Source organism: Sinocyclocheilus grahami, unplaced genomic scaffold (assembly GCF_001515645.1).
Source record: "Sinocyclocheilus grahami isolate Dianchi unplaced genomic scaffold, SAMN03320097.WGS_v1.1 scaffold76.1, whole genome shotgun sequence".
NCBI lineage: Eukaryota > Metazoa > Chordata > Actinopteri > Cypriniformes > Cyprinidae > Sinocyclocheilus > Sinocyclocheilus grahami.
Genome location: NW_015505255.1, coordinates 2,275,978 through 2,292,143, shown reverse-complemented (window position 1 = coordinate 2,292,143; position 16,166 = coordinate 2,275,978). Strand labels below are relative to the sequence as shown.

General features: G+C 37.7%; 1 protein-coding gene across 2 annotated transcripts in view; it reads left to right on the top strand.

The window, feature by feature from the left end:
* The window catches only part of adam10a (ADAM metallopeptidase domain 10a), a 43,396-nt gene extending 27,230 nt beyond the window's left edge, over window positions 1-16,166 (top strand). Inside the window, exons 3-14 of one of the 2 annotated variants that reach the window (XM_016273190.1) lie at window positions 5,103-5,203; window positions 5,554-5,709; window positions 5,801-5,893; window positions 6,498-6,681; window positions 10,153-10,316; window positions 11,128-11,311; window positions 11,768-11,918; window positions 12,044-12,227; window positions 12,541-12,649; window positions 12,813-13,033; window positions 13,186-13,312; window positions 14,165-16,166. In XM_016273190.1, the coding sequence (XP_016128676.1) occupies window positions 5,103-5,203; window positions 5,554-5,709; window positions 5,801-5,893; window positions 6,498-6,681; window positions 10,153-10,316; window positions 11,128-11,311; window positions 11,768-11,918; window positions 12,044-12,227; window positions 12,541-12,649; window positions 12,813-13,033; window positions 13,186-13,312; window positions 14,165-14,262 (1,772 nt within the window). In that variant the 3' untranslated portion in view covers window positions 14,263-16,166. Of the gene's footprint in view, window positions 1-5,102; window positions 5,204-5,550; window positions 5,710-5,800; window positions 5,894-6,497; window positions 6,682-10,152; window positions 10,317-11,127; window positions 11,312-11,767; window positions 11,919-12,043; window positions 12,228-12,540; window positions 12,650-12,812; window positions 13,034-13,185; window positions 13,313-14,164 lie in introns of both variants that reach the window. The other variant, XM_016273189.1, reaches the window with a different exon arrangement.

Below are 16,166 nucleotides of genomic sequence, written 5' to 3'. Positions count from 1 at the left end.
GTGTTAATTTTGACAGCCATTTTTGATTTAGTCTTAGTCTTTATCTTGAGACGAAAATGCTTAATAGTCTTAGTCACATTTTAGTCATTTGAGTCTTTCATAGTTTTAGTCTAGTTTTAGTCGACGAAAAGTCATTGCATTTTTGTCAACTTTTAGTCATTACTTTGTCAAACTGTAGTTACCAACATTTATTTTGGTAGCTATTTTATATGTAGTCTTCAAACAAAAATAGTCATTAATTCTTCTCTCTTTAGACCAAATTAATTAAGCTTATGAGAAATTTGAATCAAGGATTGAATATGGAAAAACTTGAATAAATTATGACAATTGTCATTTTTGGGTGAACTATCCCTTTAACAGTAGTGAAAAGGGAGCAACTTATAAAAATTATAGTTGTTCATATATAATATATATAATATATAATTTATAATTTTTGAAAAAGAAGCAGAATAAGACAAATACGAAAGAGATAAGGATAACTTAACATATTACTTAACATATTTATTTAACATATTTTTTTGGTTAGCATTAATGACACCGATAGGTACTTAATTAGGAATACTGTCCCTTTAAGACAGAAGGCATGCATGTAATACTGACACATGTTCAGTTTTCACCCACCTGTTTATGTTCACTTAATCCATAACCGACTGTATTTACGTGAGATACTCTACACGATAGACTTTTGGACTGCTGTGTGTATATTTGAGCACTGAGAACTGATCGCGCGCTGTATATGAGAACTGAAGAAGTGTAGCGTGCGCGAAAGTGAGCACTTCTATCAGTGCGATAACGCCTATCTCGAAATGTGTGTGTGTGTGTGTGTGTGTGTATATATATATATATATTTGATCCCCTGGTGATTTTGTAAGTTTGCCCGTTTTTATGGTAGGTTTATTTTAATGGATAGAGACCGAATACCAACCAAAAAAATCCAGAAAAAAAACACATTATATAAAGGTTAGAGATTGATTTGCATTTCAGTGAGTGAAATAAGTATTTGATCCCCTACCAACCAGCAAGAATTCTGGCTCCCACAGATTGGTTATGTGCCCATGTGGAACACAGATATATACCACTTTAAGAAGTTCCTCCTTATGTCAGCTCGTTAGGTGTATAAAACACCTGTCCACACAATCTGTATTTTCCATTCCACCCTCTCCCACCACCATGGGCAAGACCAAAGAGCTGTCAAAGGATGTCAGAGACAAGATTGTAGATCTGCACAAGGCTGGAATGGGCTACAAGACCATCAGCAAGAAGCTTGGTGAGAAGGAGACAACTGTAGGTGCGATTATTTGGAAATGGAAGAAATACAAAACAACCATCAATCGGCCTGGGTCTGGAGCTCCATGAAAGATCTTGCCTCATGGGGTAAGGATGATCATGAGAAAGGTGAGGGATCAGCCCAGAACTACACGGGAGGAGCTTGTTAATGATCATAATGCAGTTGGGACCACAGTCACCAAGCAAACCATTGGTAACACACACACTACGCCGCCATGAACTGAAATCCTGCAGCGCCGCAAGATCCCCCTGCTCAAGAAGGCACATGTACAGGCTAGGGTTGTGACGGTGAGGAAATTTTCCCACCAGTTAATCGACGTGGGACAACACCGGTAATACCGTTATCACCACGGGGGCGGGGGTGTTCCCTCTTTTCCTCGCTTTCCTTCGCTTTTAAAAGCACCGTGCGCATTTTACTTTCACTTTAGAATTAGCGGCAGTTCGGCGTCAATTGCTTGAATGCAACAACAAAATACAACATCAAACTCACTTTAGTGTATATATAAAACGTATAACTTTTATTAACAAAACAAATAAAAAATACACCATTCCATAGGGCAGGCTATGCCTAATATAAAATAACAAATAATTGCATAAAGTTTAAATGTACAAAACTGGAAACAAGTAAAAATGTATAATATATAACCAAATAAATAAGAAACGTAGAAAGTTTATTAGCAAAACGAGAAAGCTTGGAGGCACGGCATACACCTTAAATGTCAAATAAAATAAATAAATGACACAAAGTTTAAATAAAGTAAATATCAGCAAACACTGTGGAACCAATTAAATAAGAAACGAATATTTAAAAAAACTTCCAAAATCAGATAAATGGCAAAAGTTAATCGGCTTTTCAAAATCCAAAATATTGCCAAACAGGCACTTTTGCATTTCGTATCGAAACCGTGCGCATTTTACTTTCACTTTAGAATTAGCGGCAGTTCGGCGTCAATTGCTTGAATGCAACAACAAAATACAACATCAAACTCACTTTAGTGTATATATAAAACGTATAACTTTTATTAACAAAACAAATAAAAAATACACCATTCCATAGGGCAGGCTATGCCTAATATAAAATAACAAATAATTGCATAAAGTTTAAATGTACAAAACTGGAAACAAGTAAAAATGTATAATATATAACCAAATAAATAAGAAACGTAGAAAGTTTATTAGCAAAACGAGAAAGCTTGGAGGCACGGCATACACCTTAAAAAATTATAGAGTTTTCTTTTATGCCAAAAATCATTAGGATATTATGTTCCATGAAGATATTTTATAAATATATAATATAATATATCTGTAAATATATCAAAACTTAATTCTTGATTAGTAATATGCATTGCAAAGAACTTCATTTGGACAATTTTAAAGGCGATTTTCATAAAACATTAGCTTTGTTTCGAAAAATTTACCCTTAAAGGGTTAGTTCACCCAAAAATTAAAATTAGCCCACAAATTACTCACCCTCAAGCCATCCTTTCTTCTTTCAGACGAATCCAGTCGGAGTTATATAAAAAATTGTCTTTGATCTTTCAAGCTGTTTAATGGCACTCAGCGGGTGTTGCATTGCTTCAGTCCAAAAGAAGTAAAAAAAAAAGTGACCATCCATAAAAAAAAGTGTCTCACACGGCTCCGGGAGGTGAACGAAGGCCTCCTGTTGCGAATCGATGCGTTTTTGTAAGAAAAATATCCATATTCAAAACGTAATAATCACTTTAATGTAGCTTGCGCCAACAGTCCTACATGGAAGCTGCTCCGGGCAGATGACGGATGAGGTCAGCGCTGCGCATGTGCCGGTGAGTCTCGTGAAAACCAACGTTTGTTAACAGGAGCAAAGGAAGCAAAGTTTCCTTACTTTAGCAAAGGAAAACCAGTCTCCTCTTGGCTTATATCGAAATCCTCCGATATTCTTCTTTGCAAATCCTCGTTTTGTCCTTCTAATAAGTGACCGGTATTTTGTTTTAATCTCTCCCCTGCGCTTCCATGTGCGTCACTTCTGAGCGGCGCATGCACAAAGCTGACCTCGTAACCATTGTTTTGTTTTGATCTCTCCGCTGAGTTTCCGCGTGCGTCACTTCTGAGCGGCGCATGCACAAAGCTGACCTCATACGTCATCCTCCCGGAGCTGCTTCTGCGAAGGACTGTTGGCGCAAGCTATATTAAAGTGCTTATTACGTTTTAACTTCTTTTGGACTGATGCATGCAGTATATATATATGTATACATATATTGTATGTGTATATATATATATATGTATATATTGTATGTGTATATATATATATATATGTATACATATATTGTATGTGTATATATATATATATATGTATATATTGTATGTGTGTATATATATATATATATATATATATACACACATATATATATATATGTATACATTTTTTTTATGTGTATGTTAATGAAATGACAACTGAGGTGATTTTATATGATTGTTTATATGATCAGATTTTTTGTGAATTCATATTTTTTTTATTCAACAAGGATGCAATAAATTGCTCAAAATTAGAGTAATATTGCTACGAACATTTTTTGATTTTAATTCTTTTGAACTTTCTTTTAATCAAATAATCTTGGAGGGAAAAAGGATTTCTGGATCATGTGACACTGAGGACTGGAGTAATGGCTGCTGAAAAGTCAGCTTTGCCCTCACAGGAATACAATACATTTAAAAAAATATTCAAAATGGAAAACAGTTACTTTAAATTATATTTCACTAAATTACTGTTTTTGCTGAATTTTTGTACAAACCCCAAACTTTTGAACAGTATTTTGAAAGTTGTTAGTGTGAGTGAAGGTATAGAACCTTTTCTTTGTTCAGTCATCAAATGTAACCGTCAAGTAGTGATTGGTAAGCAATAGCAGTAATGAAAGAAACTGTCAGTGCGGTATTAAATTCTGTAAATAGTAAGCAGTGCAGTTGATATAAGAATATTTTATGCTCTGCAGCCACAAAAAGGCTGAGACGTCAAGTATCAGTAACACTTTATGCTGTTCCCATTACAGTAACAGGAATAGGTGGACTTTGTAACAGCTGTGTTTGCAGTTCTTCCTTAGGTGCAGTGTGTGATAGTGCTATTTGCAGTTTCCTCGCTGAGAGGCTTCCCTCAGGATAAATGTCTAGTTCTGACTCAAAATCTTTTCAGTTATGTATCATATTTAGATGTGAAATACTGAAGTTTAAAATAAATAAAAAATGTAAATAAAAGAGCATAAAGGGCAAAAATGCAGCAGGTTGTCTAATTAGAGACTTCACATTGTAAGAAAAATGATGAGGACGATGAAGATGTTTATTGCAGCATAGCAGTGACAAAGTACATGTAGTACCTTGGGTTCAACGGAGTCAGAATGAACCACGAACATCCTAAGCTCAAACATTTTATACTCAAATTCTTAAATGGAAATTGCGGATAACAATGAAAGTGATAGCCTTCCGTTCCCACATCTGTGGTAGTCTTTCAGGTGGAAACAACCAAATGTTAAGGTGATAGGATTATCTAGAATCCCTAGCAATTATATTCAAGTACCCTTTTGGTCAGCAGATGGTTCTTGATGGCACACTGCCGCTCCCACGCTATAGGTGACGAAGTAACGTTCAGGAGATACTATTTACATAAAGAATTATCTCTATGATAATTAAGCTCTTTATAGAGAAAGGAGAATAGTTTACTTGGAGTGGAAGTTTGGTCGAGGCAGACTATGATTTCTTACAACATGTTAACAGTATCATTTTAAAATGTACTCTAAGAGCATTGTGTTGCTTTGGTTTTCAAGAAACTTTTGATTTTTCCTACCCAGATTATCCTCATAAATACGGAGCAGAAGGAGGCTGTGCAGATCTCACTGTTTTTGAACGAATGAAGAAATACCAGGCATCTGCAGTGGAGGAGCCCACCCAGGTCAGCGCCAACACCCCTTCACACAACTCAGCTGAACACCACCGATATCACCAACTAGCACCGTGTTTCTGATCTCGCAATGCATACAAACATGGAAACCCCACCACACGGAGAGATCTGGAACATCTCCTGTTTCCCATGATTCTGAAGTTCAGATTTAAATTTGAAATCTTGCCTGAACACATGTACTTCATCTGATATAAATTAGATATACAGTAGATTATCAATGATGAGAAATGCATTCGTTTATTATAAATAATTAGAAATTATTTTGTGCTCAAACATAAAAATGTTTTTCTTCTCAACCTTCAGTTAGGTTTGTATATGTCTTGCTGTTTTCTCTGCAGCAGAAGAACCACGTCCTTGACGAAGAGATGGCTGATGGACCAGTGATCCTGAGGAAACGTCGTGCAGCACAGGTAGAGAGAAATACCTGTCAGCTCTTCATTCAGACGGATCACCTCTTTTTCAGATACTACGGCACCAGGGAGGCTGTGATCGCACAGGTACACCTAAAGCACGGGTGACTTAATGGTATATAGTGCCTGCAGCTTTTTATATTGTACGTTTATAGGCTTGTTCTTTTGGGTTGTGCAGATTTCCAGTCATGTAAAGGCCATTGACTCCATCTATCAAAGCACAGATTTTCAGGGCATTCGCAATATCAGTTTTATGGTGAAGAGAATTAAGGTGAGTGCGTTTCTCTCTTTCTTCAGTCTTACTATTAATTATATGTATGTCGTTCCCTGTTGGAAGTGAAATATGGATTAAGAGTATTTTGTAGTTACTGATGCTAATGTAAATATGTCTGGTATATAAACTGGATATTCTTCTTCCTATCCACCATGATTTGCTGGCTAGAATACAAGTCCTTCTCGACTGACTGGCTCATGTTGTTATGCTGAGGGGTTACAGATCTTGGCCAGTATTGACCAGATGTCAATAAAAGCATGTCAGACCATGTACTGCAGCTCTTTTGAAGACTTGTACAGTTCACTTTTTAGTCCCAGACTACGGCTCTACAATTGATTTTTTTTGGCTACTTAAGGGTCCGTTCACACAGAATGTTTTAAAAGAGGTTTTGGACAAAAGTGTTTTGTGCACAAAAACAGACAAACTTGACACCCTGTTTTAACACGGCACTCTTATGTGAGATGGTGAAAAAAAAAGTCAGTGACGTCTTTCTAAGAATGTAGACAAGATGTTCGATCTATCCTGTATCTCATGTAGACTAAACATCGACTGCAGACTGTCATTTGTATTAAACTGAAGTTGATTTGCGTCTTCGTTTCAGATCAACACTACTGATGATGAGAGCGATCATACTAACCCTTTTCGATTTCCCAACATCGGTGTGGAGAAATTTCTAGAACTCAACTCAGAGCAGAATCACGATGACTACTGCCTAGCCTACGTCTTCACAGATAGAGACTTTGACGATGGAGTCCTGGGTCTGGCCTGGGTCGGGGCTCCTTCAGGTACGATCAGAGATGCACATAAAAAGTCTCCCCAGTTTTATCTCCTGAGAGGTTTTCTGTGTGTGCTAGTGACCTAAATTAGTGTCTGCTAATCTGAAATGAAATCAGCATGTCAGGGGGCGAGGCAGGGCTGAAGACCTGCGATGCGAATCAGATGTGAAACTGCATTTGGAAATCCAAATAAATAAAGTATTAGAATACATTTGTTCAATAGTAATAAGCATGTAAATCATTTTAATTCTGTATTCATTATATTTAACTTTTTATGAACATAACAGAAGTCTAAGAAATGTCCTTATTTAGATAGATGTGTTTAAATAGCATTGATTCTATTTTGTTCTGTTCTACGGAGCCTGGGAAGTCACCTGTAGGGGGGGGGGGGGGAAATCAATCCGTGGCGACGGTTTTGCAATTCGTCCCCTCAGTTTATAAACCGTATTCACACATTCTTAAACTGTTCCCTCAGTTTAACAAATCGTGCCCACGGATTAATAAACCATACCCACGAATTTCCAATCCGTACCCACAAATTCATGATCCGTGCGCATGCTTTCGCAATCTGTTCCCAGGGGTTTGTAAACTGTACCCACGGATTTGTAGCCCCGCCCCCAATCTGTGCCGGCAGATTCAACCAGGCCAATTGTTTAAACTTTATTTTTCAAAATGGAGAATTTCGTGATTGTTCTAAAAAACGATAGAGAGTTGGATGTATTCAAGATGCAGTCAATAGTATGTCAGATGAGCAACTACTGACATACATCCCCAGATTTGGAGACCGGATTGCAATAAGACAGTACTGCAGAAGAGAAGTAGCTGCATTAGGAAATACCATAGTATTGGATGGAAGCATAAAGGTAGACCGAGAGAGTCATTGGGAAGTATTCTGTACAATGTATTTAAACCCTACAATGTATTTAAACCCTACACTGAATGGTCTAATTTTGGGGGGGAAATGCTTAGTAGGCCTATAATAAAATCACCAAAACAAGTCTTTGTTAAGAATGAATGGTGCACAAATTTCCAAAACTGTAAAAGGTTATTTAAAAATAAAGCATTCATTACTTATTTTATGATAAACATATTACTGTCTTATGCCTCATTTATAGTTATAAATGAATAATAATTATTATTATTATTAAGCTATTGTTAATATTACATTTACATATGCATTTAGAAAAAGCATCGTAATACACAAGGCCAGGTTTATTAGACAATGATAATAAAGTGCTAATATTATCACAAATAAACAGAAGATTTTTGATGCACATCATTCTTATTAAATCGTATTCCACCTCGTGCACGCTACAATTGAAAGAGAATCGCTGTGAACATGCAGTTAAGACAATTTAATGTATTCCACTTAATACACAATAAAACAATATACAATAAGATTTGTTCTTCTAAAATGAGTCTGTGAGTACAGTTTACAAACCTGTGGGGACGGATTGCGAACGCGTGCGCACGGATTATGAAATCAATTTGTGCATTTTGCATTTTCATATTCTGCATTTTCTGTGAGATGTTTGGGAGTATTATCACACACAACCATTTTACAGGTACTAGTGTTCTGATGGCAGAGTGGCGTGTGTCTTTGCCCTCTGTCTATGTGTACGCAACGCCGGTTGTTTTTATTCAGTGATATTTGCTTTTGTGGGCGTCTGAGCCACAGCTACAGTGAGATCACTTCATTTCTACACTTGTCAGTGTTGAGTAATTAATCAAGTTTAAACACCAAGGTCACTAAACAGTTTTTGCACATATTCCCCCGTCCCAATCTTCCATTGGTTGGACAAAGAGATCCCAAATCATTGGTAAAGCCAGTGTTGCTGTGTCAGCATGGTTGGGACAATCAAACAAAGCGCAGGTTGAAAGGGCCAAAGTATTTATCAGAGGGGGGACCAAGTCATTGTTTTGCAAGTCACAAGTAAGTCTCGAGTCAAGACAGGCAAGTCCAAGTCGAGTTGCGAGTCCTCAGCTGTAAGATTCAAGTCTTAAACAATTGATGTCAAATAGGTCTTGCTGTTTTGCTTTTTTGTTAAAGCAGTGTTGCTGTTGTAAAGTCATACAGCTATAGTTGTGTTGCTGGGTTATAAAGCAGGTTTGATTTTTTTTCTTCCTTATCACTCTGTATTTACAGGACTTCACTGTCCACTCTGTTCAAATGTGGATGAATGGCTACACATAGATGTGTGCACACACACTGTCAGAGCTGTGTGAGATCACTACCATCCTGCTTTTGTGGGGGTGGGTAGGGGTGTTAATTTTTTCCCCCATAGGTTTTTAACATTCTGAAAGCTCTTTATTCCAAAGATACTACAAGCTAGTAGGTGTAATGTATTCTAAGTTGCATCAGAAGTATTGCAAGTATTACGTACAACAATAAAACAGTGCATTGACATAAAAAAGGAAATTTACTTTTGGTACTTAAGTACTTCTAAAAGCAAGTATTTCTGTACTTTTCCTTAAGTAAAAATCAGTCTTTACAACTTTTACTTGTAATGGAGTAATATTTGACCAGCAGTATCTGTACTTTCACTCAAGTAATAGAGTTGAGTACTTTGTCCGCCTCTGCATGTGTGCATAAGAATAGCTATATACTTCTAGGTGTTATATCTAAGCCATTGAGACATTATTTGTCATAATGATCATAATGAAAGAGATTTAAAAATATGTGAGCGGAAACGCAGAAAGAACTCGTAGAAATTACTGCAAGCATACTTTGCAAGTGAGAGGAAACGGTGATCGCGCCCGCACCTCTCGTTTCTCATGCCCGCTCCGTGTGTCTGCTGGGCGGCGATCAAACGGACAGGGCAGCACTTTTCAGGAGCGGAGATCGCTACTAGACGAATCATGTAATTAGTTTTTTTTATTATCTTTGTTCTCTTTTGTCATAAGGTATGCTATTACTCCAGTAATTTATACTAACCTATCCAGCGCTCCCCGAACGTAGTCTCTAGCTTATTGCCAGTCAAGCGCAACGCTGCAGGGACCTAACGACTTTGATCTGATCATAAAGTCTTTCCGAGTCACAGGGCTCAAGTCCAAGTCAAGTCTCGAGTCACTGCTGTCAAATTCTAAGTCGAGTCTCAAGTCTTCTTTAATTATTTCGAGTCGAGTCGCAATTCATCAAATTTTGGACTCGAGTCTGAGTCAAGTCTCGAGTCAAGTGACTCGAGTCCACACCCCTGGTATTTATACTATTTGGAGAATTATAGTTGAGTCTGCAAATAAAATTTGAGGTAGACGTAAAGCAAAATAATAATTAATACTAATTACATTCACTTGGATGCTTGTAGAAATGTTTATGAGTAGAGCAAAATACTGTATACAAAATTTTAATTGCTTTATGATTTCACCACTTAAGGATTATGATGCTAATGATACCATCACATAGAGATTTTATGTAATTTAGGATTTATTTTATTTATCGTTTAATTCATTATTTTTTAATTGATGCTTCTCTGGTTTCAGGGAGCTCTGGTGGAATCTGTGAGAAGAATAAGCAGTACTCTGATGGGAAGAGGAAGTCTCTGAACACTGGCATCATCACCGTGCAAAACTATGCTTCACACGTTCCTCCTAAAGTCTCCCACATCACCTTCGCTCATGAGGTCGGACATAACTTTGGCTCTCCGGTGAGTCCTTCTCAATTCATGTGCAGCATCCTTGACAGATTAGCAATAGAAACACCCCTCAGCTGAATCCTTTATGAACAAATTAATTTTACTCTCTAAAGCTCTAAGAATAAATTATCCATTACAGTACTGCCTTTGAGACTTTTAAATTGTCAGATTCATCTAGCCAGTCTTTTGTAGTAACCTGACCTCACATTTTCTCAATCCAGTGTAAATCGTTTCAGTTTAAAAGCAATTGCTAAGAATTGGCCCATGGCCCACTGAAAAATAGTGGTAGGAATTTTCAGGCTAGTTTATTGTAGTTGCAGGCCAATTAGCATCTCGTTTCTGGCAAATACGTATAGTTCAGTTGCAAAGAGAGTATTTTTAGAATATTTATAATTAGTTAATTTAGTTTATAAAGCACTTTCCCACACTCAAAATGTTTTTACTGAGATTCATAGGGATATCTGCTCTCTCAGTATGGTCTGTTCAGGTGGTCTGCTAGAAAACCAGCTGAACATCAGTTTGGCCAGGCTCCTTAAACCAGCTTAGGACCAACAAACGCAGAGAGGACCTTTATTTATTGTCCAGTCCCCATCATTGTAATGGTGCAAAATGTGCATTACTGGCATAGATTGCAGAGAGAGCACCCCCTTCTGGCCCTAGTAACACCTTCAAAAGCAACCTTAGTTTTTCTGGTACTGACCAGGTTTCCAACCCTTCTTACGTAGCTTCAGGCCAAAGCTGCAGGGCAATAGCTGCTAGGATAGTGAATATTTCAAATGTGTCTGTACGCTGATTACACTGGTCTTCTTTCTCTGTCTTCCAGCATGACTCCGGAAGTGATTGCTCTCCGGGAGAGTCTAAGACTCAGGACCAGAAAGAAAGAGGCAACTACATCATGTATGCAAGAGCCACATCAGGAGACAAGTTCAACAACAACAAGTTCTCCATCTGCAGCATTCGCAACATCAGCCAAGTGCTGGATAAGAAGAGATTCCTCTGCTTTGTTGGTGAGATTTTAACCTCATACGAGAAAAATGTACTGGTAATTTTCTGCCAGGATATCATGTAGTAGATTCATGGACAGTTTCTAAAACACAATGCAATGAAGTGTAAAATTACAGATAAAACACCTGTAAAAAATAAATGCAGAAAATTCTTTCATATTAACACAGTACATTGTGCACTATTTTTACTGATTTTTGTATGTCACATGATTGTGTGGAGTCGTGTCTAAGGCTCTCGGCTGGGACGAGACATGAGCTATCACGGCAGTGGCCTTGAGTGAGGCACTTAATCTCAGATCGCTCTGGGAGGATTGTCATTGTAATGAGCTCATGGCGCCGTTCTGTAGAAATGTTTCATCAAAGTCTCAAAAAACTGATTCCTTCAGCCCTGATCAGGTGGCAGACTTCTTTTTTTTTAGTCTCCCTTTCTCTCTCTCTCACTGTCTTGTTCTTTTCCAGAATCAGGACAGCCCATCTGTGGTAATGGTTTGGTTGAGGTTAATGAAGAGTGTGACTGTGGCTATAGCGATCAATGCAAGGACAAGTGCTGCTATGATGCCAATGCGCCAGAGGCACTGAAGTGTAAACTGAAGCCAAACGTTAAATGCAGGTGCGCAAGAAGAACTTTAACAGTCTGTTTAATCTGTATCATTAGCAGTAATTTCTTATTACGTTAACACTTATTTCATTAAGTGCAATAAAGCGGAAATTTTTTCTTGTACTTTTCTCTTGCAGTCCCAGTCAGGGTCCATGCTGCACGTCAGAGTGTACCTTTAAGTCCAGCAATGTGAAATGCAGGGAGGTGTCTGAGTGTGCTCTTCAGGGCATGTGCAATGGAAACTCTGCCCAGTGCCCCACCTCAACGCCTAAAGAAAACTTTACATCCTGCCACTCAAATACCCAAGTCTGCCTTAATGGGGTAGGTGCTGCATCACGAGTTGTGTGCTCATTCTGTACATGTTTTCTGTCCCTTGGAATTGACAATGCTATAAAAAGTCTCAATGTCAAGAATTTAATGTCAAAGTATAAACAGATTTTGCATTTAATAACTGTAATACAATTTGACCTATTTGTTTTCACGTTGGCATGAACAAATATTTTCATGTTGGCCCAAATGCATACACATGAAGACTTCCAAGCATTGAATATTTCTCACTGTATATGTGCATATGTGTGTGTAATAGTTGTCTTTGTTTTGAGGACATTCTGTTTGAGAATTCTTTCTCTTTCAGGTTTGCTCTGGCTCTATCTGTCAGAAGTATGGTCTAGATGTTTGCACTTGTGCCACTGAGGAGGGGAAAGACGACACAGAGCTGTGTCATGTGTGCTGTATGAAGAAGGGTGAGTAACACTGACCAATTTCTCAAGCATGCACTCCAGACCCCAACAAAATTAATTTTTTTAATTGTCATAAAACATCTAAAGTAATTCCAAAGAAATATATATTTTAAATATGTATTTAACAAATTTTACTAATCCCATTGTTTCTTGTTTGTCTTTGTAGGTCAGCCCAACACTTGCAGCAGCACTAGCTCAGATACATGGGCTAATTACTTTAACAAACAGGTCACCACGTTACAGCCTGGCTCTCCTTGTAATGACTTCAAAGGTTACTGTGATGTCTTCATGAAGTGTAGGCTGGTGGATGCTGATGGCCCTCTGGCAAGGCTTAAGAAGGCCATTTTCAACCCTGAGCTTTACTCGAGCATTGCAGAGTGGATAGTGGTAAGTGTCTCATTTATGTAATCCCTATATACTTGTTCCCTGCATTTGTTTGCGGCTTTAATCGCTATGAAAGACCATGAGAAGTGATATTTCACTCAGCAATATTCTTTATCACTGGCAGTGCTCATCTCATTTTAATATTTGTGTTTCAGGAGCATTGGTGGGCGGTTCTTCTAATGGGCATTGCTCTCATCATGCTAATGGCTGGGTTCATCAAGATCTGCAGTGTGCACACACCTAGCAGCAACCCTAAATTACCCCCACCCAGACCACTGCCAGGTAATGTACCCCAAATGATCCCTGTCTAAATCATCACCTGGTCATAAGTGGCTCAGACTTCCTTACCAAACCACAGCCAGGAATATATCTCACATGACCACTAACATACAGCTCGTCTGTATACTATTATTACACATAATTGTTACATAATTCACTAGCAGATAAATGCATTTAAAATTCAGTCTTTCTATTCCAATAAAAACAGGCCAGACTTGATTTTTGTCCAATCAAATGCTCCGTAGAATAGGAATGTTACATACTTCAGTTTTGATGGGAATGTTTAGTGTATGCATACAGCAAATTTATATTCTTTCAAAGTATACTCCATTTCATAGAATGCACTAACGCAGGTGCTCAACACGTATGCTGGGAAGTTTAATCCTTGTCCAGTATCTGTGCCATTTTTCTCCAGACATTATGAGTGATAAAAATATAATTGTCAATGGGCAAAGTGAATGTGAAACAAAGGGCAGAGGCAGTTGCCATCTTTTGGACAAGGCGTGAACTATGCTGTTGACATTTACGCAGTGTCCACTGTAAATTGAAGTATACTTTAGGCTTAAGCCAGAGTTTTAGTCCAGAGTACAACCTTAAAACAATCACTCAAACATCCGTTTTTCTTTTTTTCTGTAGTCAAAAACTATTTAAAGCGCAGAATATTTTATATTTTGGAATATTTTCACTTTACCCCAGTCCAAAAAACACATTTAATGTTAAGAGTAGTGGACTCTGGTAGAGGCGATATTCAGCGAGGTCACGTCACTGAATTTGAAGAATTGCCTTAACTCCAAAAACCTAGTTTAACCCCTGCACCTCAAGTGATTAATCATACCTGTATGTGTTATTGTTTAGGCACACTGAAGAGGAGAAGAAATCCCGCTGCACAGACCCAGCCGCAGCGCCATCGCCAGCAGAGAGAGAACTATCAGATGGGCCAGATGCGACGCTGAGACAGCCTCCTCATTGCCTTGGTTCTTCCTAGTGCCTACAGTGGGAAACACTTCACTCCAAAGAGTTAGCTGAATCAATCAATGAGCCCCATCTACAAACTAAGAAACTGGCAAATAAAAGGACTTCAAAGGACTATACTTAAGAAAACAACCGTTTTAAAGAGTAAGAAACCACTGCTCTGGGAGCCAGCAAAGCTTTCGTTGCATAGCTCAGAGAAACATTCAGAAGCTAGTCATGAGGAAGAGGACAGAATGGATGATTTTTGTTCTGTTTTTTCTGCTTTTCATATTCTTTCTCAAGTGATTAAACCATTTTTCCCCCCTTTATCCCTTTTTTTTTGGATTGCCACCCTCCTGTGGAGATGAGCATGATGGGATATCACATAGATATTTCTGCCTATCAACAATGGCTGAGAGAACTCTTTAAAAAGACTCGTTTTCCAGTATGTAATTAAGATGTTTTTAAAATGCAAGCAAAAGGATTAAAAAGCTTTTATTTCTGAAGCTTTCTCATTGTCTCCAGCGTGCGATTGTACAGAGATCTCAAAATACATCAGATCTTTTTCAGTCATGTCATTTTTTTTAATTCTGTTGGATGATGATGATCAAGGATGTTTAACTGACACTCAGGATATAATAGGAAATAACAGCACAGAGAGTTTCTATTGGTGAAAGGCCTTTACCAGATTCACTTTGCTGAAAGCCACATTTGTGCAGAGCACTTGTTTATTTTCCCCTCCCCAGCTGATAACCACTAAATAGCTGCAGTTCTTCATTCCATGTGGGCGAGGGAGTTAATGAGAAGGATGATGGTTAAAAAAAGCTATGATCTGCTGAGAGTCACTGTTACTTTATGTTCAGCCGATAAAACACTGGTCCCCACAGGAGACAGACTTGAAAAGAGAAGCACAACATCAGGAAATATTTGGTTTTTCAATCCATAAAAGGTTTTTATTTTGCAATAAAATGTTGGAAACAGGAAAGTGTGGACAGTTACACAAATGAGTAAATCTCAGTGGTGTGCATTAGTGAAAGGATGGGATAGATGGAGAGAGAGAGAGATGATAAAAGCAATCTGTAGATTCTTTAGTGTTTTACACACCAATCAATATTTATACAAAGCAACTTTTCCTCAGAGATTTCAGTCATTACCTCTTTTAATAGTTAAAAAACAAAAGATCCAGACTAGCAGCCTATATAATCAATACATATATGCCTTGTGTTGCTATATAGTGTATCTGAACCAGTCCATGGTAACTATACTACTATCACTGCAGTCCAACATCCTTTTTTAAAAGAAACCTTTCCATTCTCTCTAAATGTCTTTTGATTGTCTTCTGTGTTTGTGTCTCAACAAAGGCAAAGGGTTACAAATGATTCATGCATCACAGATGTCCTTTTTTAAAGTTTTCTTTTGTGCTTTTTTGTATTTCAACAGACCAGGAATATTTTGTCCTCTGTTTTAAGTTTGTTGAATGTGATCCTGGTAGTGTGACTGAGAAGTCCGATGTTTCTTAAGTCTGTCTTCTCAAACAACCTTGCATCCTTTAAGGATGTGCATTTAAAACATGGATGATTTGCTTATTTTGCTGACTATAAGTCCTCCCTTAGATCTAAATCATCACCTCATTTGTGTATGTCTCTGTACATGTTAATGGGAAATGGGTTTTTAGCGAGCTTGACTTTACTGTTCTGACTGCAATTGGCTTCAAATTAATAATTTTTTGTGTTATTCTGTGGTAAATGGGTTTGGTTGAATTTGTAAGGGGATTTGGCCTAGGATTTAATTTTTACAAAATATTTTTTGCTCGTCTAGCTTTAAGTTTATAAATAATGTGCACTGATATGTAAGCATGGTGTGGATAGAATTTGAAAAACAAGATGGAGAAAATGTCTAATACTAC